Source organism: Hydractinia symbiolongicarpus, chromosome 4 (genome assembly GCF_029227915.1).
Source record: "Hydractinia symbiolongicarpus strain clone_291-10 chromosome 4, HSymV2.1, whole genome shotgun sequence".
NCBI classification, from domain to species: domain Eukaryota; kingdom Metazoa; phylum Cnidaria; class Hydrozoa; order Anthoathecata; family Hydractiniidae; genus Hydractinia; species Hydractinia symbiolongicarpus.
In genome coordinates, this window is record NC_079878.1 from 996624 (window position 1) to 1019775 (window position 23152).

At 35.2% G+C, this 23152-nt stretch overlaps 5 protein-coding genes across 5 annotated transcripts in view; 2 read left to right on the top strand and 3 right to left on the bottom strand.

Annotated features, from left to right (window-relative positions):
• Positions 1–139: 139 nt before the first annotated feature.
• Positions 140–2085, top strand: LOC130640775 (39S ribosomal protein L10, mitochondrial-like). The gene is made up of 2 exons (XM_057447319.1): positions 140–563; positions 1428–2085. The coding sequence occupies exons 1-2, from the start codon at positions 501–503 to the stop codon at positions 1935–1937; spliced, it is 573 nt and encodes a 190-aa protein (XP_057303302.1). The 5' UTR covers positions 140–500; the 3' UTR covers positions 1938–2085.
• Positions 2086–2944: 859 nt separating this feature from the next.
• LOC130640709 (titin homolog) lies at positions 2945–7043 on the bottom strand. The gene is made up of 6 exons (XM_057447225.1): positions 6512–7043; positions 6133–6369; positions 5314–6024; positions 4289–5191; positions 3456–4166; positions 2945–3327 (listed from the first exon to the last, which is right to left on the bottom strand). The coding sequence occupies exons 1-6, from the start codon at positions 7041–7043 to the stop codon at positions 2945–2947; spliced, it is 3477 nt and encodes a 1158-aa protein (XP_057303208.1).
• Positions 7044–7212: 169 nt separating this feature from the next.
• Positions 7213–10028, bottom strand: LOC130640710 (myosin-11-like). The gene has a single exon (XM_057447226.1). It carries the CDS (start codon positions 9934–9936, stop codon positions 7213–7215), a length of 2724 nt encoding a protein of 907 aa, XP_057303209.1. The 5' UTR covers positions 9937–10028.
• Positions 10029–11625: 1597 nt separating this feature from the next.
• On the top strand, positions 11626–16420 carry LOC130640711 (uncharacterized). Its single transcript, XM_057447227.1, has 5 exons — positions 11626–11688; positions 12029–12092; positions 12424–12629; positions 14471–14764; positions 14843–16420. Exons 1-5 carry the CDS (start codon positions 11626–11628, stop codon positions 16418–16420), a joined length of 2205 nt encoding a protein of 734 aa, XP_057303210.1.
• Positions 16421–16553: 133 nt separating this feature from the next.
• The window catches only part of LOC130640768 (serine/threonine-protein kinase MRCK alpha-like), a 29391-nt gene continuing 22792 nt past the window's right edge, over positions 16554–23152 (bottom strand). The window contains exons 32-45 of the mRNA XM_057447311.1: positions 23043–23124; positions 22736–22879; positions 22211–22430; positions 22032–22115; positions 21786–21910; positions 21580–21694; positions 21355–21462; positions 20861–20941; positions 20411–20508; positions 20023–20113; positions 19082–19299; positions 18789–18895; positions 18509–18560; positions 16554–17871 (exon numbers count right to left, since the gene is read on the bottom strand). Of these exons, the coding sequence (XP_057303294.1) occupies positions 17812–17871; positions 18509–18560; positions 18789–18895; positions 19082–19299; positions 20023–20113; positions 20411–20508; positions 20861–20941; positions 21355–21462; positions 21580–21694; positions 21786–21910; positions 22032–22115; positions 22211–22430; positions 22736–22879; positions 23043–23124 (1585 nt within the window). The 3' untranslated portion in view covers positions 16554–17811. The remainder of the gene's footprint in view (positions 17872–18508; positions 18561–18788; positions 18896–19081; positions 19300–20022; positions 20114–20410; positions 20509–20860; positions 20942–21354; positions 21463–21579; positions 21695–21785; positions 21911–22031; positions 22116–22210; positions 22431–22735; positions 22880–23042; positions 23125–23152) is intronic.

A 23152-nucleotide genomic window follows, 5' to 3' on the forward strand; every position in this document is an offset into this window, starting at 1 on the left:
TTCATTTTTCCTTTTCACCAATGTGTTCCTACTTAGCAACCGTTGTTACAGGGTGTATGTAGCATGGGTGGATGTGTTTCAGGGAAAAAGGGGAAATTAATGGGGAAAAGGAGGAACTAGGCAAACTCTGGGCGTTGCTTAAACTCAAGAAAATTATACATCCTGTATCTATTCATATGCACAGTGGCGAAATTTGTCTGGAATGTTTACTTAGTATATTTTATTTGAATTCACTTGGATTCAGTTGTTAATTTTTGCAATTATGTATGAACATTTTATATTGTCACCGCGTCACTGTGCTAGACTATTTTCGATACAGTACACTCGAATCTGCCTAATTCGAACATTCGTTTGTTCGAACAAATTACATTCGTAGTAACTTATCAAGAAAGTCTTTTAATAACGCCCAGGGCGTAAATACTAGAGAGGGCACTTTTTATTTCCCGTGTTACCACTAATGCTCTGTTTTGTTTTAAGTACTAGTTATAAAGCAATCTTGAATGGCGGCTCAAAGGTTGTGTTCAGTTGGGAAGAATGTGATAAAGAGACAATTACCAAGAACGGTATGATATGTTTTGTGGCTGTGAATCCTTTTCGTTTGAAAGCAAGGGTATCCTCTGTTGCGAATGTCAGCATTTGGCAGAAATTTTAAAAATATAGGCAAAATTTCAAGAAAATTTGGTCTTTTTTATTATATGTCAGGAAAAAGTCAGGAATTTTAGGTTTAGATAGTTAATCAAAACTATGTTCTATTTCCAAAATTTAGCAAGGAATAAATTTTAAAATTATTTTACAAGAGTTAGCATTAATTCTAAATCAATATGTTTGTTATACTTCCCGTCGTTGTCATTGGAAAGTCTCTTCAAAAAATGTCAATTTTTACTGTCTTGTTGAACAATGATTTATTTCTACTACACAAGGCGTAGTCTAGTTAGCTAAGCTTTTTTCGAGGTTATCAAATTTAGTTTCTTTTAAACGGAAGCTTAGACGCAAACAAATGTCAGAGCAGATCCCTAAAATTCAAATCCACCTCATAGCAAACCCAAAATTTCAATCAACCAATAAGCACAAAGTTGGCGTGGTGACATGTTCCCTCTTAAATAATACAAGAATTAATTATATTTGTTCGGGTGAGTGAGGCCATTCGAACTCAAAACAGGATTTTCCAATATTAACCACATGAGCAAAGAACAATAGAATTACCAAACCAACTAGCCCGGTCAGTATACTGACCGCAGAAAAGTCGTTTGAGACCCATCGTAATTTTTCCCATCCCATTTTCTGGTGGTAAGAAAAATTATTCTGGGTTTCCTGTCTACAAAAAGGCGCTGGACAAAAATACCTTTTTTAATTTTTTTTTTTTTTTTTTTTTTTTTTTGATTTTGTGTCATGTCTGATAACGTGTTACTAAGGTGTTTGTTATTTAGTATCCACAATGGAAAACTGACCTTGGGAAAGAGATCATCAACGTGTTCGAAAATAATTCGAAAGTATTGTTGCTTCAATACAATGCTTTGAATTCCGACGAGTGGCAAGATCTTCGGTATGATATGAGAAAAGAGAACGCAAAGGTGAAAGTTTACCCCAACAAAATCACTTGCAAGTTTTTGTCGGATACTGTGTACTCCAATTTGACTATTTTATTTCGATCGGAAACATGCATTGCGTACGGAGACGGCATGAATCTAAAAAACATTGTTCGAATACTCAATACCAACCCGAAAACGGAACTTATCGGCGCGAAAATTGACAATACACTAATGAACAAGCAACAAATTGTAGACTACTCAAAGTTACCGTCATTGGATCAATGTCGGTCAGAACTCGTGCAAATTTTATCACAGCCTTCGAAGAAGTTGTCTCAGTTACTACAAACGAACCAGTCGTATTTATCGATGTCACTAGCTCAATATATGAAGCAACTCGAAGAATCTTGACGATAAAAATTTCTCGTCAAATGTAATTCACCCAAGCAAAAATGATTTTGTAGAGTACTACTTTTAAAACTTATCCTTGTGGATTGATATTTTCTTATATAACAGCATATTTCAATATCTTTGTTTGAAAAAGAATGACACCAAATAATGTTAATTTTTTACTGCATAGCAGGTATCACTTTCTTGGAATTGGTCAGTTTGTAAGCAATTCACTCTAGGTTCAGGTATTCTAAACAACTTTTAGTACTCACTCACGCTTACCAACCATATGTCTGTCTTTAAAAAACGGAACTTTATTTCCCGAGAAGAAATTTTTGTAACAGTGAAAATATACTATAATGATTAGGGAAAATAATCTTTTTACATTTGTATGAGTTTCTTATGATATATTTCCTCATCTATCCTATCTAACGAGTTTACGAGAACAATTTTTTTTTCACGTATCAGGCAATTATTTGTTTACGCAAGAATTAATTTTTGCGAATCACAACGAATTTCGTACATTCAAACACTCTCTTTGAAACTTCAAATTATCTATATTATAATGCCCGTATACATCTGTCTGTCACGCAAAATGGTAGCTTAGCTGCGCAATAGCGAGAAGCACGCAATGCGGTATAAAAAGGACAGGCGAACCCGTGGATTTTTCACGGGCTAACGACTAGTCGTCTATAATTTCTGGTGCGGATTTAGAAAAAAACTATTCGCATTAAAATAACTAAAAGTTCAAGCTTGCGAAAAACGTTTTTGATTCTATAAAAGTTGTTAATATAACACGAAAGTTAGTGCGATGCTTTAAAATCTTGTAATTATAATTGGTGTCTGACTTTCTTTCTTACGTCCTATGAAAAGAAAAAGAAAACAAATTTTGTAAAAAAATAAATTTATTTTTTGTAATTTTTTAGACCCAATGTTTAAAACAGCACAACATATATGACGTCACAACACAAACATGAGACAAACAAATATACAGAGTTTATTTTTTTGAAAGTTCGAACTTCTGATTTTCAATAAGCTCTTGGTTCTTTATTAGCTCGTTTCGAATCAAATTCATCTAAATCCAACAGCAACGCATCAATGTCGTCAAAATTAACGTCATCATCATCATTGTTACTGTCATCGTGATCAAGCGGTTGACATTCTTGAGTTGCAGAATCTTTGTTGTTTATCAACATTGACGATGAATCAGTTACTGGTAATGGTGGAAGGTCAAACACACTGCTATCTTGTTTATGATTTAATGGTGGAAGTTTTCCCAGTCTATTCTTTGATATTGAAAGAGGTGCTAACTTTTTACACAGTGATGATGGATTTGATAACAATTTAAAGTTGCTATCTTCATAGGACGATAGTTCATCGTCTCTTTCTTCGATGTTTCTGATCGTCTTACCTATAAGGTAAATTTTTTAAATAACATTTTATCTTACAAAATGCAACACTAACATACAATGGTTCTAATGAACTTGTTGCATAATATTTTTGCTAACATTAAGATACTTGAATAAAGTAAATTGTTACCTTTACTTGGCTGACATGTTAAAATCATTTTGTTATCTGCACCGTTGTCTGGAATGACCATTTCACCATCTTCAATTTCAAACGATTTATTTAAATCGTCATCATCCGATAAGGGACAAATGTCAACTTCATTTTCTTTGGAAGAACTAGAAATGTCACTTGCTACAGATTCTTCACATTCTTCTCCAATCTCTTCACTGATACTTTCATCAAATTTATCATTTTTTGACTGTGGAGCTGCAAACATATTGAGGCTTCCAGCAATTGGTTGCATAAATCCTGTCTCACTTGTTGATGCATCACTGTCAACTTCATCTTGTTTTTCCATTGATGAATTAGCATCCGCTTCGACATCGTTGCTTGTTGACATAAAAATATCAATATTGCCACCTTTCGAAGCATCATTGAACTCATCTTTTGTGGAATTGTCATTATCTGTGTTTTCAGCAAGCAGTTGACATTCTTGAGTTGCAGAATTTTTCTTGTTTATCAAAGATGACGATGAACCAGTTACAGGTAATGGTGGAAGGTCAAACACACTGCTATCTTGTTTATGATTTAATGGTGGAAGTTTTCCCAGTCTATTTTTTGATATTGAAAGAGGTGCTAACTTTTTACACAGTGATGATGGATTTGATAACAATTTAAAGTTGCTATCTTCATAGGACGATAGTTCATCGTCTCTTTCTTCGATGTTTCTGATCGTCTTACCTATAAGGTAAATTTTTTAAATAACATTTTATCTTACAAAATGGCGACACTAACATACAATGGTTCTAATGAACTTGTTGCATTTTTTTCGCTAACATTGGAGGATTGAAGTAAATTGTTACCGTTGCTTGGCTGGCATGTTACAATCATTTTTTTATCTTCCGCACTGTTGTCTGGAATGACCATTTCATCATCTTCAATTTCAAACGATTCATTCAAATCGTCATCATTCGATGAAGGACAAATGTCAATCTCATCTTCTTTAAAAGAAGTAGAAATGTCACTTGCTACAGATTCTTCACATTCTTCTCCAATCTCTTCACTGATACTTTCATCAAATTTATCATTTTTTGGCTGTGGAGCTGCAAACATATTGGGACTTCCAGCAATTGGTTGTATAAATCCTGTCTCACTTGTTGATGCATCACTGTGAACTTCATCTTGGTTTTCCATTGATGAATTAGCATCCGCTTCGACATGGTTGCTTGTTGACATAAAAATGTCAATATCGCAACCTTTCGAAGCATCATTGAATTCATCTTTAATCGACTTGTCATGGTCTGAAACTTTATCAAGTGGTTGACATTTTTGAGTTGCAGAATTTTTGTTCTTTATCAAAGATGACGATGAAACAGTTACAGGTAGTGGTGGAAGGTCAAACACACTGCTATCTCGTTTATGATTCAATGGTGGAAGTTTTCCAAATTTATTCTTTAATGTTGGAAGAGGTGCTAACTTTTTACACAGTGATGATGGATTTGATAACAATTTAAAGTTGCTGTCTTCATAGGACGATAGTTCATCGTCTTTTTGGCTTGGCGGGCATGTAAATATCATTTTATTATCTGCACTATCGTCTGGAATGACCATTTCATATTTTTTACACTCAACAGATTTATCCAAATCGTCATCATTTGATAAGTGACCTTTGTCGCTTTTATCATTTTTAGAAGAAGTAGAAATTTCATTCGCGTGTGAACTTTGGTTTTCAGTTTTGACTTCTTTGATGTTTACCGTAAGTTTTCCTATAAAAAAATACTTCAATCTGTAATTCATGAAACTTGTTTAAATCTTTATGTAAAATTAATTGTTTGGGTAAGAATACGAATGTTTGGTTGTTCATAGTAGCTGAATTAAAAATATTTACTTTCATTTGATTGACAGATGTCAATCTTTTTATCCTCCACACTGTTGTCTGGAATGACCATTTCATCATCTTCAATTTCAAATGATTTATTCAAATCGTCATCATCCGATAAGGGACAAATGTCATTCTCATCTTCTTTGAAAGAAGTAGAAATGTCACTTGCCACAGATTCTTCACATTCTTCTCCAATCTCTTCATTAATACTTTCATCAAATTTATCATTTTTTGACTGTGGAGCTGCAAACATATTGAGGCTTCCGGCAATTGGTTGTATAAATCCTGTCTCACTTGTTGATGCATCACTGTCACCTTCATCTTGTTTTTTCATTGATGAATTAGCATCCGCTTCGACATGGTTGCTTGTTGACATAAAAATATCAATATCGCCACCTTTCGAAGCATCATTGAATTCATCTTTAATCGACTTGTCATGGTCTGAAACTTTATTAAGTGGTTGACATTCTTGAATTGCAGAATTTTTGTTCTTTATCAAAGTTGACGATGAACCAGTTACAGGTAGTGGTGGAAGGTCAAACACACTGCTATCTCGTTTATGATTCGATGGTGAAAGTTTTTCCAGTCTATTCTTTGATGTTAAAAGAGGTGCTAACTTTTTACACAGCGATGATGGATTTGATAACAATTTAAAGTTGCTGTCTTCATATGACGATAACATGTCGTCGTTTTGTTTGATGTTGTGGTTTGTATAGCCTATAGTAAATAAAATTTATTTTTATTGCTAAAATAATTTTGGCATGCTATTATAAAGTTTTCTATCCTTATTTGTGTGAGGTAAGATCACTGTAAGACGTGTCTTACCCTTTCTTGATTGGTAGTTTTCAATCACTTTATATTTTACGCTATTTTCTGGAATGACCATTTTATCTTTCTTAATTTCAAACGATTCATTCAAATTGTCATTATTCGATACGGGACAGTTGTCGCCATCATCATTTTTAGAAAAAATAGTCATTTTGTTCGCTGGTAAATAATGTTTTTCAATCTTGTCTTTTTTGATGTTTAATGTAATTTCTTTATCTTTTCTTGTACTTTTACCTACAAAAAACGTGTTAAACCATTAAAAATTAGGGTTAATTAACTATCCTAACGATTTTATCAAATTAGAACATTAAAGCGAGACTGATACTGTGTATATATGAGGACTTGGTTGTGTAAAAAGTATATTAAAAATATTTACTTTCATTTGATTGACTGGTGTCAATCATTTTATCCTCTGCACTGTTGTCTGGAATGACTATTTCATCATCTTCAATTTCAAACGATTCATTCGAATAGTCATCATCCGATGAAGGACAAATCTCCCCTTCATCATCTTTAAAAGAAGTAGAAATGTCACTTGCTACAGATTCTTCACATCCTTTTCCAATATTTTCACTAATACTTTCATCATTGTTTGACTGTGGAGCTGCAAGCATGTTGATACTTCCCGAAATTGGTTGTATTAATCCTGTCTCACTTGTTGATGCATCACTGTCAACTTCATCTTTGTTCCCAGTTGATGTGAGGATATCTACTCTGACTTCGTTATTTTCTGTCATACCGCTCTTTATTTTATCAATTTTGATAGAGGCAACCTTTTTCTCCCCATTATCTCCCTCACTAGTATTCATCTCAATATTTATCTCCTTATAATCCATTTCATGAAATTTAAGCTCAATCTCGTCAGAAACACAAACATCCCTCCTTTCTTCATTCTCGCGCTCCTTCATGTTTTTCTCTCCCCAGTCTCTTTTTGGAGTTGGTATATTGTCGTCGCTATTTTAACAAGAAAGAAAATTAAGTTATTAAATAGGACTTAAAATGGCTACAACCAAAAAAATAGCTACAAAGGTGAAACATGATCACATAAATGAAACCATGAGTAAAACACTGTAGTACTTACCTCTTTGAGACATCCATTTCACAGGTCGCGTTAAGTTCGAATACTTTTGCTTCCAACTCCTTTACTTTTCTTTTCAAACCCTTAGCTTCATTCTTCTCTTCTTTGTAGTTCTTAACAAGATTTTCATAGCGTGTTATTTCAATTTGCAATTTGTTCAAATCGTGTTTGGTCTTTTCAAAATCATGCAGAGTTGCATTCAGTTCAGTTTCAACTGAGTGAAGCTGCTTGTGTATGTTATCCTTATCCTCCTCTAATCTTCTTTTATGGCCATCGCATAATGAATGCGCTTCTTTAAGATGAGATAACTCTTCTTCCAAGTCCTTTTTGTTTTGAACCAACTCAAGCTTTTTCAACTCACAAATTTCGTTCTGTTGTTTCAACTTATCAAGTTCCTCACTCTCGCATTCAGTGCTTGCTTTTGACAAATCTCTTTGAGCTTTATCCAATTCTTCTTGCAAATCAGAAAGCTGCTTGCTTAAAGTGGTGATATTTTCTTCAGCCTTTTCAAGTTCTGATTCTGATTCCTGTAGCAGCAACGTCTTTTTTTCGAGGTTTGCAGACACTTTTTCTTTTGCTTGCAATTCTGTTGTAAGCTGCTTCGTCATTTCGCTTTTCTTTGTGCAGTCATTTTTAACTTTTTCTAAATCGATATTCAGATCATTAACTTTCTTGTTGGCAATCTCAAGACATTTGTCTTTTTCCAAAACCTCTTTTTTCAGCTTCTCGTTGGTGTTAACATATTCTTCATTCTTTTCTTCTATCTCTTTCACTATTTGACTTTTCTCTTCTAATTTCTTCGACATCTCTTCGAACTGTTCCTCCTCCAACGTAAATTCTTTGTTCAACTTCTCTACTTGCTCCGCCGCACTTAGCATGTCTCGATGTTCCAATTTTAAATCTCTGATTTCTCTGTCAGCTTTCTTTAAACTCCATTTTACATCAGCAAGCTCTTTCTCCAGCTCATCGACATTCTTGTCGGCTACATTCAATCTCCATTCATATCTCTCAGCTTGGTGTTTCATTTTATCTGTCATTTGAGTTAACTGTGTCATTAACTCCTCTTTATGTGCTTGTAAAAGTTCGTTGCCTTTGTTAACTTCAAACAGTTCTTGTTCGAGTTCATCCATTCTTTTCAACCTTTCCTCTGTCTCCATCTTATCCTGAACTGCATCCTGGAGTTTATCATTCAGTTCATCAAGTTTCAGTTGAAGATCTGCTTTGCTATTAAACAATTTTTTGTTTTCATCTTCAATTTCTGTCAAGTCGTCGGAAATATGACGCTTTTCTTCACTCAACTTTTGGATCATAGACATCGATGTTTTATGCTGTTCTTCAAAACATCTTAATCGATCACTAAGCTCCTCTAAATCATTCTCCTTTTCTGCAAGGCTAAAGGAAATCAAATTCTTTTGGTTGTTGTTGTCGTCTAGCTGTTTTACCAACTCGTCGATTTTTGCTTTTAACTCTACCACAGCATTTTCATAATCTTGAACCCTTTTTAGAAGGGTAGAAACTTCACAATCTCTTTGTTTTTGCAATTTGATTTCTTGTTGGACCTGCTGTTCTTTCTCTTTTACGTAATCTTGCAGTTCTTTCACCAATCCATCTTTTTCGGCAAGAAGAATTTTCATCAACTTAAGTTCTTCTTCACTTCGCTCTTTATTTTCGATAATCCTTTCAAGCTCTTCACAACGCACTTTCAACTTTTTAAAAGCATCGAACTTTTTAACAAGTAATGCATTGACTTTCTTTATTTCCATCTCATACTCTTCTTTTTCTTTCTCTGTTGCAGTAAGATTGTCAGCATCGCTTTGCAACTGCTTCATTGAAGCTTCCTTGTCACGAAGAAGAGATCTAAATCGTTCAACTTCTGCTACATACTCCATTTTTTCATCATTTAACTTCCTTACCTCTTCTTGTAGAGATTCACAAACGCTTTCAACTTTTAGCAACTTTTCCTTTTGATCATTTGCTTCATCTAGAGAACAGTTTTGTCTTCTTTGTCGTTCAGCATTCAATTGACCTTTGATGCGAATATTTTTTTGTTTCACACTTTCAACGCAATTTGTCATTTCTATCTTATCTTTTTGAGCAGCATTTAACTCTTCTTCCATCTTTTCTATCTTCTTTTGTTTTGCATCAAACAAATCTTTCATTTTTCGCAACTTTTTCTTGTCATTAGATCTTTGTTCTTTCAGCTGATTGAATTCCTTTGTTTTGTTTTCCAATTCATTTTGCAGCAACTTGTTCTTCAACTTAAACTCCTCCACTTCTTTGAAAACTCCTGCATTTTGACTTTCGTTCACAACATTTTGTGTCTTCTCCAGTTTTACGCAAGATGAACACATACCTTCTACAACTTGTAGTGAACATTTACACATGCAAGTTTTCTTCAAAGCATCTACTTCACTTTCTAATCCAACCATTCGTCTCTTTATGCAGATAATTTCTTCTTCAACGTCTTTCCGCCTTTCTTCCTTACTCTCTTTACAGACTGGGTAATGTATGTTGATTTGTCTGCTCAGAAGATTGGTTAAAAGCGACAATTGAGATTTAATAGCTAATAAATCTTCTTTTTCCTCTTCTTGATATGAGCGATGACAATTCCTCTCATGTATTCTAAAATCGTCATCGCAAAAGAAAATGGGACGCTCATAACAAGCACCACATGTTCGTAGGTTCTTCACGTTTGCAGATATATCTCTATATTTGCTATACATTCTGAAATATTTTCTTCTTTTCTTCGTTCCACTCAAATATCTCAAGTACTTTTCTAAGTATTCTCGAAAAAGTACTAAAGTTAAAAGTTTCTCTACACATATTTGACGTCAAATAGTTTAGATGTAACGGTGATTTTATTGGCCGGTTTTGCGTATGACGTCAAAAGAAACGACATTTGATTGGATGAACATTGCTAGATGCCACAGTAATCAATACAAAGAACGTCAAGGTTACGAAACAACCTTGTACCTGTTCTCCCATTACCAAGAAAACAAGGGCAGTCACTGTCACTGTCTGGAGATCTAAGCGAGTACAAGTTGAACACAGAAGTAATCAGAATCGCAGTTGATAAAGATCTGTTTTTGTATATTATGTGATTTTCGTTCAACCGCGTCCTGGGACTTCAAGACTACGCCATATAGAAGGTTGGCAAGCTGGGATAGCTCGATAATGTCATCAAGTATTTTCCCGAGTTTGTGTCCTCTTACTGAATAAGTGGCCATTTAAAAATTTTCAAAAAATCAAATGGTAATTTTTTATATTAGACTTTTTGTTGATCAGCTGATGTCATTTCGCTTGTCAATTTAAACGGTCAAAATTTTAAAGCGTACTGCGTGAAATTTCTCGTAAACATCGCAACCGAAGGAAAATTAAAGCCGTCAGCTATTAGTCTGTCTCTTGGAATTATTTTAACAAAAAATTTGCTAGTTAGAAGTTTCAAATTAGACACGACGAAGGCGTGAATCAATAACAATCAATTACGCATGCAAATTTTAGACATGACTCCTTAGTGTTTAGCACTAATGAGTCATTGTCGTTTTTGTAAATTGACAAATTTTTGGCCCGCCCGCACTTATTATCTTATTAACGGAAAAAATAAAAATTTCCATCGCTAACCTTGCGCAAGCTATAGAAGTGCAGAGTGACAGTCGGTGACTTTAAGGGGGGTTTTCACGAAGCGAATTGAACGGCGAATTCGACGACGAATTGTATCTGAGCATGCGCATTTTTGTTTGTTTTGATTTTGCATCGAACTGCGCATGCTCAGATACAATTCGCCGTCGAATTCGCCGCTTAATTTGCTTCGTTAAAATCCCCCTTTTTACCTAGGTCCTGAGAATCCTTACGTTAATGATGGGGATGATGATTCCTCCGATGAATCTGATTGGAACAAAAACTTTGACGTTGACGAATTTTAATGAACAGCCGTAAACTTGCGCTACTCGTTTTGATTTAAAAAAATATGCTTTATAAGGACATCAGGCTGGAAACGTTAAACAATAGGTCTATTGTTTAGAACAACAGAATAATATATACTACCCTGGTTAAAAACTAGGTATTCTTATTAAAAAAAGAGTGTAAACATTAAATATGCTATTTGCAAAAATAAATTTTCGCAAAATTTATTGAAACTACCTTTCTCAAAATTGAATTCTCGCGAAATCTAAAAAAGAAACTTCGATTGGCGATATTGTGAAATTAAATTATCGCGAAAATATATTCCATTAAGGTGACTTGGCAGAGAGAGAAAATGTTCTCTTAACACATCTCGATAATTTGTCTCGATAGTCTTTCGCTTTCTATTCCATTTGGCGTTAAACGGCTGTCATTGTAATGTTAACAAAAACTGTTGCGTCAATGCAATGACTTCAAACTCGTGCGAGAAAAAGTGAATACCCAAGAGGAAAATGGCGAGTTATTTTGGAAGGAAAACTCTCAGGATAAGAAATTTGAGGGAAGATGTAGCAGAGGTAAGACATGATTGAATGATAACAGACAAAAAATTTACAATCAATAGAATAAAATCTAAACGATATATTGCAGTACATGTATTTTATAAAAACAACCTTAGTACTTCAAAATTTTAGTCCCTAATCCCTGAAGCTTCAAAAGTTTCAAAAGCTTTGCCATGATATAATTTTTTGCTGTGGCTCCATAAAGCTCTTATTACCGAAATTCAAAAATAAGTACATTAAAGCCCCCATAAATTTAAACTGCTCGTCAAAATGTGGGCACGTATATCGGAAATCGAAAAGGAAGCTCAAGATAGTTCAATACCCCTTTTTTCTTAAAAATGTATTTCTATTACAGATACTCGTCAAAGAAGTTTCAAATTTCATACAACTAGAAAGAATTGTAAAGAAAAACGGCACAGGTAATTACATTTCTGTTTTTATTGATGTTGGCCAGAATTAGTTGATTCTGAAGGTTTGTTTAGCTTTATTTATCACCGCGCATACGTTTACCTTTTGCAGAAAATAGAACATAGTGCGAGCGCAGCGAGACTAGTCCACGATCGTGCTATTCATATGACTTTTATCCTTTAAGGAGTTGACGGGCAAAAAAGAAACAAAAATTATACAGTAGTGAAGTAACTTTGTTTTTTTATCGTGGAAATATGTCTGTACGCCACGTCAAACTTAAATTGTTGAATCATAAAAAATAGGGGTTGTAATAAGCTTCAAATTGACATTTTTATGGTTTAGTATCCGTCTGTGTCGCATCACAGTTGAAAAATCTTGTCGAAAGAAAAATTTTGTCAACTCTTAACAAGTATGTGGAAAATGCAAATTACACGTGCGAAAACATTGAAGTGAAATCTTCGCTCGTCGTTGTTACAAACATACCGCAAGATGTAAGAGAAAAAGATATGGACAAAATGTTGGCCGGATTTGGTAGAACTTTAACCAAGGTATGTAAAAATGATTTTTCAAAACTATGAGGTAACTGACGAGTTCAAAAACTGTACGTCATTCCGACAGTCTCGTCCGCAGGGGCTTTTGCCTTTTTGACATCTAAGCCGGCGGCGAAAAAACCGTCAAGTAAGCGCCAGCGGCTTTGACATAGGACAAACCGTGGGGACGAGGACATCATTCCGACGCTTTGATTATAACCACACCAACCCTAAACATCAAAATAAAAAAATATAATAAGTTTCACAATTCTCACAATCCTTAAAATTGCAAGTACTCGTATGTGCGTTTCTGTGAACCGTGTGGACGACAAACTAGTTCAAAAGACCTCCCTAAAGTTGGATCCCCATGTCGCTGAAGTAGAATTCCGACTAAAGTTGGAGCCCGACAGTTAGGTCCTGACGTTTCTAAAATTGGGTCGCGACGTCGCTAAAGTAGTATCCCGACTAAAGTTGGATCGTGACGTCCCTGAATTTGAGTCCCGAAGTTTCTGAAGTTGGATCCCGACGTCGCTAAAGTGTGATCCCGACGTCGTTGGATTGAAGTTTAACATATAGTGTTAAGTATGTGAGTCAACTTTAAGCAAAATTAAAGGCAAGTAATTTTTGCTGGGAGAATTTTTTTTATTTTTTTCAGATTTTTTTTCGTTTCGCAAAAATAAATTTTAGCGAATCAGGTGTATAAAAAATTTCCTTGAAAACTAATTTCCGCGAATAAGAAAAAGAAAAACAAGCAATGATATATATACAATAAGTTGATTATAAGCGGTAAAAAATGCATTTCGCTAAAATTAATTTTCGCCAATCAGTCATGTCGAGATATTTCGCGAAGACTAATTTCCGCAAATCCGACTCCCTCAAGAAGATTTTTTTTCGCGCATGGACCATTTTTGGATTTTTTGCAAATACTCATTTTTGCAAATATTTAGCATTCTACATTTCTCCTGCAAACATATGAAGCTGTATTTTAATACGAATGTAAAAAAACTTGAAGAACTGTACTGTCACCCCAAAGAGGAGTATATCGCCTTCCGAAGCAATTAGTGGAAAAGCCCCAAAGGGTAACAAAGATATTTGTGAAATGATAAAAAAAACAACAGAAAAACGTAACAAATCAATTTTGCATTTCTAGTCATATCGCGAATTGACCTTTTCGAGAATTTTCGCGCATAACTTAAGGCACAAATACTGGTGGCAAAAACAAAAGTTTAATAGTTTAAATAATGTGAATAATGCGGTGTCGGCGGTGCTTGAAAAAGGGGCTATTATTGCTGAGATGCGCAATTTGATATTTAAACACCGCTGTCCAATATCAAAAAGCGAAAAGGAGCAATGGAGACAAGGTTGTGAGATCAGATCATTTGAATTGATAGTGCATATTAAAATACTCGTGATGCAAAGAATAGGATCTGATATAGACGCAGTATAGATGCAAGAGAAATTAGTTTGTTGTAATTTCACAGCTAAGAAGCTAAACTGTGCTTTACTCGACTCTCGTAAGATATGTTTTCTTTAAATCAATGGCACTTCAGGAAACATAATAGTCAAGTTTTTTGTTTAGTTTGAGCGTATCCTTTATTTTAAAGTAGAGATCTCTTAAGCCGACAGCATTCTCGTCCTCGGAGTTTGTTGTCTATGTCAAAGCCGCTAGCGCTTACTTAACGGCCGCACGCCCTGGCGTCAAAAAGGCGAAAGCCCCTGGGGACGAGGTTGAAGCAGACAGCATAAAATCGAGTATTCCTTTGATGGTGTCCACTTTCTGGAAGGGATTCTACTGCGACATAAAACTAGAATCATAAGGATTACACATGACATTTTCTGAAAAATGCTGTTTTTTTTAGTTTCAACTGATCAGAAAACGAAACTCAAATCTATCATTGAAGTATGGTTGGATAGTTTTTGAAGATCTCGAAAATGCTGAAAGGTGTGTACTGTCGATGTCAAGAGTTCGCATCAAAAGTCATTATTTACAAGCCATGTTATTACCAGAAGCGATTAACTCAGAAAGTTCGCTACAAGAACTATCAACTCTACAAATTGAAGGCTTTCCATTAAGCTTTTGCAGCGAGGAAAAAATTAAAGACATCTTAAAAGTTATTTGTGTTGACATCGCACAAAGCGTGAAATTTATCAGGGTAAGTGTGACTCTTACTGTTCTTATAGCTTTTACTCTCTACAAAACTTTTACGCGTTATATATTTATTTATCTGTAGACGAAAACACTTATTGGCAACAATGTAACACGATATGTCGCTTTGATCGACTGGAACTCTCCGCAGCTGGCTATCACAAATTTTCAAAAACTTGACACTTTCAAAGCTGCAGACGAAAATGGACACTCGTTGGTAAATTTAAATGCTTCGTTTGCTTTGCCAGGAGTCACAGCATTTTCAGACTTTTGTCAATCTATTAACGAAGCTTCGAACTCTTTCGAAGTAGCACATGAACTTAGTAGAAACATTAGAGGGACCGAGAGATGTGTAGGTGTTAGAAGCCCTCCACCACCGTATGTTGAACGAGAAGTACCACCTGGGTCAAACAATTGTCCTCAGCCTCCTCCCTATACGCCACCAAGACCACTTATGTCTCATGAAGTGATGCAACCAATGTTATTCTCAGTTGGGCCTCAAAGCACAATACCAGTTTGCCCTCCACCGCATGTGCTTTTGTCAGTTGTTACACCACCTCACAGAACACACGGCCAAGATGCACAAATGATGAACGGCATTTTTTATAATACACCAGTGCAACGAAACCAAGTTTTTCGTCCTCCACCGTTGGTGATTCCGACGCAAGCACATGTTATGCAAAATGGTAGACCAATTGTAGTGCAATTCGCAAATCATTTTCCTCCTTTAAATACCAACAAAAACGTTCCTCCTTTGAATAACGTACCGAGAATGTCCATTCCATTACATGTAGGAGAGGTTCCTCGTTTCAACGCCGTTGTTTTAAACAATATATTACCGCCAAATCGTCCAACAGGTAGAGGACCAGTTCATGGTGTAAAACCTGTAAATACTGCGTCTCTGCGTAGAAACATTATACATCCCGTATCTAACAATACCCGACAAACAACTCCATCATCGACAAAACACGGACAGGCGACAGACGTCTGCAGTAATGATGCCTCAACCTTAATAATAAAAACTGCGACTACTTCCGATGTAAATTCAGTTGTTTCCGACATAAGAGAAAACAATGACGCACCAATGATAAACGCCGAATGTAGTGCAATTGATCCGTCACCATGTAACGACAATAACGTTAATGAAAAGCCTACTTCAACAGCAACGCCGTCAACCGCCTGGACACAAAAGAAAACAAATCGACGATGGAGTACTGCAAAAAAGGTTAACAAAAACCAGAGGACGAGTACATTGCCGAATGAGGCTATTATCGAAGAAGTTGTGAAGGAGTACGCAATGAAAAATGAAGTAACTGATACACCTGACATCGAGACGAAAAGCGATTTTGATGTAAACGAGACAGCAAACGAATCTAGACCGATAAGTAATCCAGATAATGACAAATCTCAAGTGGACACTTTAGAAGGATTCGAAGTTGAAATAACGAATGAAACAGATAAGTTTTCACAGGGAAAAGTTTTACACGCTCTTACGCGAATGTCAATCTTGGATACAATGAAAGCTTATGAAAATCCGACAAGTCAACGTGCAGTCGTCGACGTCGAAAGTAGTCGTTTGATGACCTTTATACACACAGACGAGGCGGAAAAACAAAGATTTTGGAACCGACTACCGCGCGAAATGTTTAACAGTTTATTTTAGTATTTAATTTTCTTAAATTTTCACACCAAACAATTCTTTACACCACTAAATATCTTTGAGATAGTAGTCCCAAACGAAAATAAAGTCTAGTCCATCCGGACAAGAGTTGACAAAACGAAAGAGATAACAATAATTAATACTGGAGGCCTTATCTTTACTAAAATATTATTATTGGTACAGAAAATTAATGAAAAGTATACAGAAATATAAGTCATTCTTTAATTTTCTCTACACACATGCGCATGGAACCAAACTGAAGTTAGAAAGGCTAGCTATCGCACACACAAAAAAAGTCAAGCGCCCATAAAAAATGAAAATTAGTGGGAATTCTCGCGTTTACATTGAGATTGAAAAAAAAATTAGCTGTACCTTTAAATTGATATGCTGCGAACACGTGACACTATTGGTGCATCAAAAACAAAGCAAAATTTCTGTGAAACAGCAAATTACAAAACTGAGCTTGTGTAAAACAATTAAAAAACAAATAACCAGAATGCTTATTATTACAGCGAATAGTTCATAACAAACTATATTTCTAATGGTTTGTAATAACTAACGGTATTTCTTAGAGCGTGAGGCCAGCAACGTTCATGCGGACCATTTTAATTTCTGGTTGCCATCATTAACGATCTTGGCGTAAACTAACTAGGGCTACAAAAAAATAATTTTTATCGAACGTTTTCCTATACAGGCATCGCAAGTAAAAGGTCCACCTCCAATGATGGTGACCAAACTTACAGTAAGTAGTCAAATGTCGGTACTTATTTTGTTACCCTACAAAGTAGGGATAAAGAAGAAAATACAAAAGAACTGCTAAGACTTGGCTTATTTCTTTTGATGCTGATATAGAAAAACGCACGAAATTTGTTAGATGTAAAAACAGCGAAAGAATTTAACTGGCCTGTGGCAAAGAGAAAAATATTTCGATGAAAAATATGAGCACAAAATAAACTTTATTACACACCCAGTTAAACGAGTCGGATGATAAATATAGTACAATTTAACATAAAGATTAGACAAAAATAATAATACGTAATGACACAAAAATTTATCCGTATTCTGATAAAAACTATGAACAAATTCATTAACGATCCAACTACAATTTAATTACGAAACTACGGCTCCATTTACACCAGAAAAAACAGTTAAAAAAAGGGCAGGCGCTCTAATAAAAAGAAGAAAAAAAGAGGCTAAGAATTTAAAAGCATTAATAAAAAGGTTTCTATCTTATGTTTTACACTTTAATCCAAACCATCTATCACCAATTGTTTAAGAACATTATAACCTGCAGGAATTTTAAACAAATTAAAACGAAGCTGGTTCACCTCTTTACCTAATTTTTACTAAGCAGGATATTTAATTAAAAAAAATGCATGCACATACAAACAATCCTATCTGTTTTCAGAGGTGTTGCTGGCTGTGGAACTTGATGATACAGTGTCGTGATCATACTAAAAAAGAAAAATATACAGTGAAGATTCTGTTCTTTTTTCTCATTCTTATACAGTTTTTTTTTTCATTGTTAGTCAAGGTTTTCCATTTTTTACAGTAAAAATTAAGTAGAATTGAAAACTTTTAGTTGCCTAAGATTTGCTTTCTTAAGGAGAGAAAAAAGTATTGCTATTCCCATTGCAGCGAAAGTACTTTTTAAACGATCCAAGATTGATTTTTAAAACATTTAGTTTTTAGCTAGATATTTCTAAATTTAAGAAACAACGCGAGAACAAACAGCGAGAAAGCAAGACATCATAAAACTTGATTCTGTTGGATAGCATAGTAACTAATCCCGAAAAGTGAATTTATTTTCGCGAATTTAAAAAATAATTTTTTTCCTAGAATTAAATTCCGCGAGTTGCCAAAATTCAAATTTTTGCAGGAATATATTTTCGCGTTCTCGGAGAAATCAAAAAATTTTGAATAAAGAAATTTTCCATTATCAAGTTGGAATGACAGTAAAGAGAAGGGGGTGCTTTTACTATTGAAATCTAACATTGAAAAGTCGCAAAAAAATTTCGTTCTTTAAGGTATCACAGGGAAATAACATGAATTTTAAGCATAAGTGTAAAATGTTTAATACACGTAATCTACCTGTGAGTCAGGTTCACTTCCATCAAGCTCCATCGATTTTGAACGTTTCATACTAAAACAAGAAAAAAAAATTTAACCCACTTACCAAACGCTGCAATTTACCGCCAAAGTTCACCAACATGAATGCTGACTGGACATTATTGATTAATATGAAAATCTATTGTATGCTCAAAAAATTCAAAATCTCACACAGCATAGATTTTATGTTGATGCGACAAATATAAAGCAAGGTTCGAAGCATACAGGTCACAGAAGTTTTAAAATAAAGATGACACCTTACCCTGCCAACTCTTCTGGCGGTGACGCCTGATAAGAACTAACTGGACGTCCTCCTTGCTGACGTAGTCGTAATTTCTGACTGTGCGACATGGCAAGTTTATCGTCAACCTGTTAGAAAAACGACCAATGTAAAATTGTAGATGTAACAATACTTTCATTTGATTGGTTCTGCAATTTTTTGTGCTTTGATAATCCTTTTCATTTCTTTCCAAAAAAAACAATGAAAACATGTCGCTTCCCGTCCCATAATCGGGATTACACAATCTACAAGTGGACATCATGATGCTAACTTACTATTGGAATGTCCTGCAATATTTGAAGCCCATCTCCTGGTCCCATATGAGACACGTGACTAAAATTGGAAGGTCCAGATATTAACTTAGACATTAGGTCGGCTTCTTCTGCTTTCAAACTTTCTCTTGTTTTAAAGGAGAGACGTTTCTTGGTCTGTTTTAGACGATAGATGGCAGCTACTGCTCGTTTGCCTTGATTTGACTTCACTGAAAGTTCATCTAAACGAAAAAAAACCCGGAATATCTGCTAAAGTTTCTTCTTCGAATTTGTTCGTTTGTGTGTAGTGCGTGACAAATAACAACACCAACAAAGTGACATGACAAATAACAATATCAACATCACGGCGACAAGAAAAAATACGTCAACAACAACAAAAATACAACAACGACAACAACACGAATACGACAACGACAACAAAAAAGATGACGACAACAACAACAAAAAAATTACCACAACAAGAACATTAACAATACGACAACGACAGCATCAATACGACAACGACAGCATCAATACAACAACGACAGCATCAATACAACAACGACAGCAACAATACAACAACGACAGCAACAATACAACAACGACAGCAACAATACAACAACGACAGCAACAATACAACAATGACAATACGACAACGACAGCAACAATACGACAACGACAGCATCAATACGACAACGACAGCAACAATACGACAACGACAGCATCAATACGACAACGACAGCATCAATACAACAACGACAGCATCAATACAACAACGACAGCAACAATACAACAACGACAGCAACAATACAACAACGACAGCAACAATACAACAACGACAATACGACAACGACAGCAACAATACGACAACGACAGCATCAATACAACGACAGCAACAATACGACAACGACAGCAACAATACGACAACGACAATAACAATACGACAAATTATTTTCGGTGTTTACCTGGCTTATCAGTTCTCTTGACATAAATAACTGATTGTTGATCAACTAATGCTACAAAATTTAATACACCACTTCGTGATAGGGGTTGTGCCTAAAAAATAGTAAAGTTAAAAAACAGGGAGTTCAATAAAGTGGGAGAGTGATCATGTATTCAAGCAACCTGCTAGTAAGCACAGTAAAGTAAATCTTAAATGTTGGTTTTAACACTTCGTCCGTGTAGGATCTGACGATAAGTAATTTTTATCACGCTTCTCAACAAAAAGAAAGGGGAGGAGGGCTGTCCTTCGCGAAAACAGTGCGCAAACCTAATAAAGGTGTTTCTGAGGTATTAATATAACAATACTGTGTAACAGCACGATATAATGGATAGCAGAACAGTATTATTTACCTTGGGTATTTGTAGGGTTTGCAGCCACAAACCTGATACAGTATCAAACAAATCGATACCACGATCTGAATACGCCTGTATGTAAGGCTTGTTAAATGCTACAGAAAAAAGACAAGACAAAGGTTTAAAAACAAATAAATTCTCACTTTTTAACACTTTAAAAATTATATGGTTCCAGTTTGGACTTAACAAAAATTTAAGCGTTAATTAGCGTTACCTTCACGAGAAATAGATACAACTAAGACCCGTCCTTATTATGAATTCAAAAGTAGGGTAGTTACATCGTCGCTGTGCAAACGTAAGGAGATATGGCCAAAAGTAAGAGTGCTTTATCAGAAATAATTATCATTCGTTGTTCCGACATGAAAAGTTCCAAATAGAATAAGGAATACCCACACGCTGATACCTAGTAATCTTTGTGTTTAGGCATAAAAATAAAAAGGAATATACCTAAGCTGGTTATAGGCGTTGGCCAGCTGATTTCTTTCGACCTCGTTCGTACGCCTGACTCGTTGACGTACAAAGCAAAATCTAAATAGTAAGAAAAACTAACCAGTTGAGTTTAGGGAAAACCTTTGATACATGCTACATGATGTGTTTCTTTATTTAGTATATATCCGCTGGATTTATTTTTATAAACAAAAACAAAAATTTGAATGCAAAAGGAATGGTGTTGTATTTTTCAAACACAATTCGAAAAATAAACAGCATAAAACTTGTGATAGGGAAGAAAACTGCCCGATTTTGTAGCATCCATATTTATAATACGGTTTGACCTATCACTTTAGCTTCCTTTTACAAAAAGAAACCAAACATTCCTTATAAGCACATTGAACTACATATCATGTTCATACGGACGGGATTAGGAATTCGCCATACCAGATGTGTGTTTTATCTACAGATTAACACATGCTTAAAAAACAAACAAGCATTCGCTTCCTTACCTCTAAAACATAATAAATATTCGTCTTGTTCAACATCTGCGACAAGTAAGGCTTCTATGTTCATACTTGCTAAAAATTTCAACGACGAGTCTTCTGGGCTGACTAATCCTGTAATAAAAATGGATGAAAATCATTTTCAGTGTGTGTAACCAAAAAAGTGTGAAGTGTTACGTACACGAGTATAATTTTCAAATTTTATATTTTAATTGAAGTATACAACCGTACTTTGCATTGGACCTTCTTTTATAATATCCGCACACACAAAACCAGATGGATATCCGATGATTAATTTACTTCGAAGTATACCAAGCCATTGGCAAGTCAAGTTGAATGGAACATCCTAAAAGCGAAACAAAGCAAAAAACTTTTTTCTTTCGAATGACTCTTTTGCTTGGTTTAAAGTTTACTAAAGCAATCAGAACTTGTCTTACTCTTATCTTTCTATATCTATTCTTGGTACGATTGAGCTCATACAGCATTGCACTCTTCTTTTGTCCTACACACAAGCATGTGCAGCTTCCATTCCGTATACTACCGGTTGCAAACGACAGAGCACCTGAAAGATAGAAATAAAATTTAGGGAAGTATTAATCAACTGATTTACTTTCCTAACTTACATACAGGTTGACTTTCAACGTGAAAAAAGGCTCACGATTATTATTAAATAGTACACTCACCTTTAGATTCTGGTATTTTAATCGGCTCTATTTCGTGTCCCTCGACAACCGATAAAGGGTAAAGTCTGATATGTCTCTGCTTTCCTAAAACAAAAATAGACACCGTGAAAAACCTTGTATAGCCTTCAGAATAAACGTTACGCGGTGCAGTTGTTTATTTCATCTGTGGACACACTTACCTCCTAATACAATAAGTAATTGTTCCTCAGCAATCATCTCCACTTGAATTACTTTCTTCACATCGTCAATCCGAGAGATGATCTCTTTAGTTAACTCATAAGCATACAAACCATCGTCTGTGCCAAATACAACTTTTTCCGGATTAATGATGGCGGAACTGGCTGCGGAGCGTATTATCTGCATGCTGTTATCGCATATTTCCAAACCTTGTACTTCGTTCTAAAACACAAACATGATTTACACATCAGCGAGAATGACCAGCAACTTGTTTTAAAACAGCGTAGAATTCGTCGCATAGTTTTTAAACGTGAAAACATAAAAAACGATTTTAAACAGGACGTAAAAACATAACATACGCCGAAAAAAACTTTAGCCCTTTTAACATCTGGCCATTTGTGTGGAAAAGTTCAGGAATTCTAAAATTTCCTTTTTTTGGTGAACAGCTAATTGCCTTCTTGTTTTGAGTACTTAACCGCGCCTTTTTGTAAGGCCCCATGTAGCCCCATATTGCAAAGACGTCTCACCTTTCGATCCGCCCCGTGTGTTTTGTTAAACAGTTGTACAAGTTCCTGCAGCATTGCTACCCACTTATGTCGTTCGCTTTCATTCGAACATAAAACTAATTGATTAAAAGGACTGGCGTTCTGTCCTAATCCAGAAACTGAAATCTAAGAGAAACAAAAAATGATTTTTTGCGTGAACTTGCGAACACATAACACACGATATAAGTATACTCAAAGATTAGACAAATTTAAAGAAAGTTAGGCGGGTTATAGGTAACATCAACTCGGTGTGTTTGCGACATTTTAAACTTTTAGTTGTGTCGATTACCTTAAAAATCGATGGTACATCACGTTTGTTGGCGTGTATGACATCAGATGACAACACGCTGGACACAGAGAAGCCTTCGTCTCTAAGTAAGCAGAAAAAAACACATATGA

What these genes read in the sequence shown, in the direction of transcription:
- LOC130640709 (XM_057447225.1), bottom strand. Translation starts at nt 7,043, where the DNA reads ATGAAGGAGCGCGAGAATGAAGAAAGGAGGGATGTTTGTGTTTCTGAC. An exon ending in AAACTACCAATCAAGAAAGG is followed by an intron (nt 6,025 to 6,132) that starts GTAAGACACGTC and finishes TATTTACTATAG; the next exon opens with GCTATACAAACCACAACATC. An exon ending in AACATGCCAGCCAAGCAACG is followed by an intron (nt 4,167 to 4,288) that starts GTAACAATTTAC and finishes TTTACCTTATAG; the next exon opens with GTAAGACGATCAGAAACATC.
- LOC130640710 (XM_057447226.1), bottom strand. Translation starts at nt 9,936, where the DNA reads ATGTATAGCAAATATAGAGATATATCTGCAAACGTGAAGAACCTACGA.
- LOC130640711 (XM_057447227.1), top strand. Translation starts at nt 11,626, where the DNA reads ATGGCGAGTTATTTTGGAAGGAAAACTCTCAGGATAAGAAATTTGAGG. An exon ending in TTGGTAGAACTTTAACCAAG is followed by an intron (nt 12,630 to 14,470) that starts GTATGTAAAAAT and finishes TGTTTTTTTTAG; the next exon opens with TTTCAACTGATCAGAAAACG. An exon ending in AAAGCGTGAAATTTATCAGG is followed by an intron (nt 14,765 to 14,842) that starts GTAAGTGTGACT and finishes ATTTATCTGTAG; the next exon opens with ACGAAAACACTTATTGGCAA.
- LOC130640775 (XM_057447319.1), top strand. Translation starts at nt 501, where the DNA reads ATGGCGGCTCAAAGGTTGTGTTCAGTTGGGAAGAATGTGATAAAGAGA. An exon ending in AGAGACAATTACCAAGAACG is followed by an intron (nt 564 to 1,427) that starts GTATGATATGTT and finishes TTTGTTATTTAG; the next exon opens with TATCCACAATGGAAAACTGA.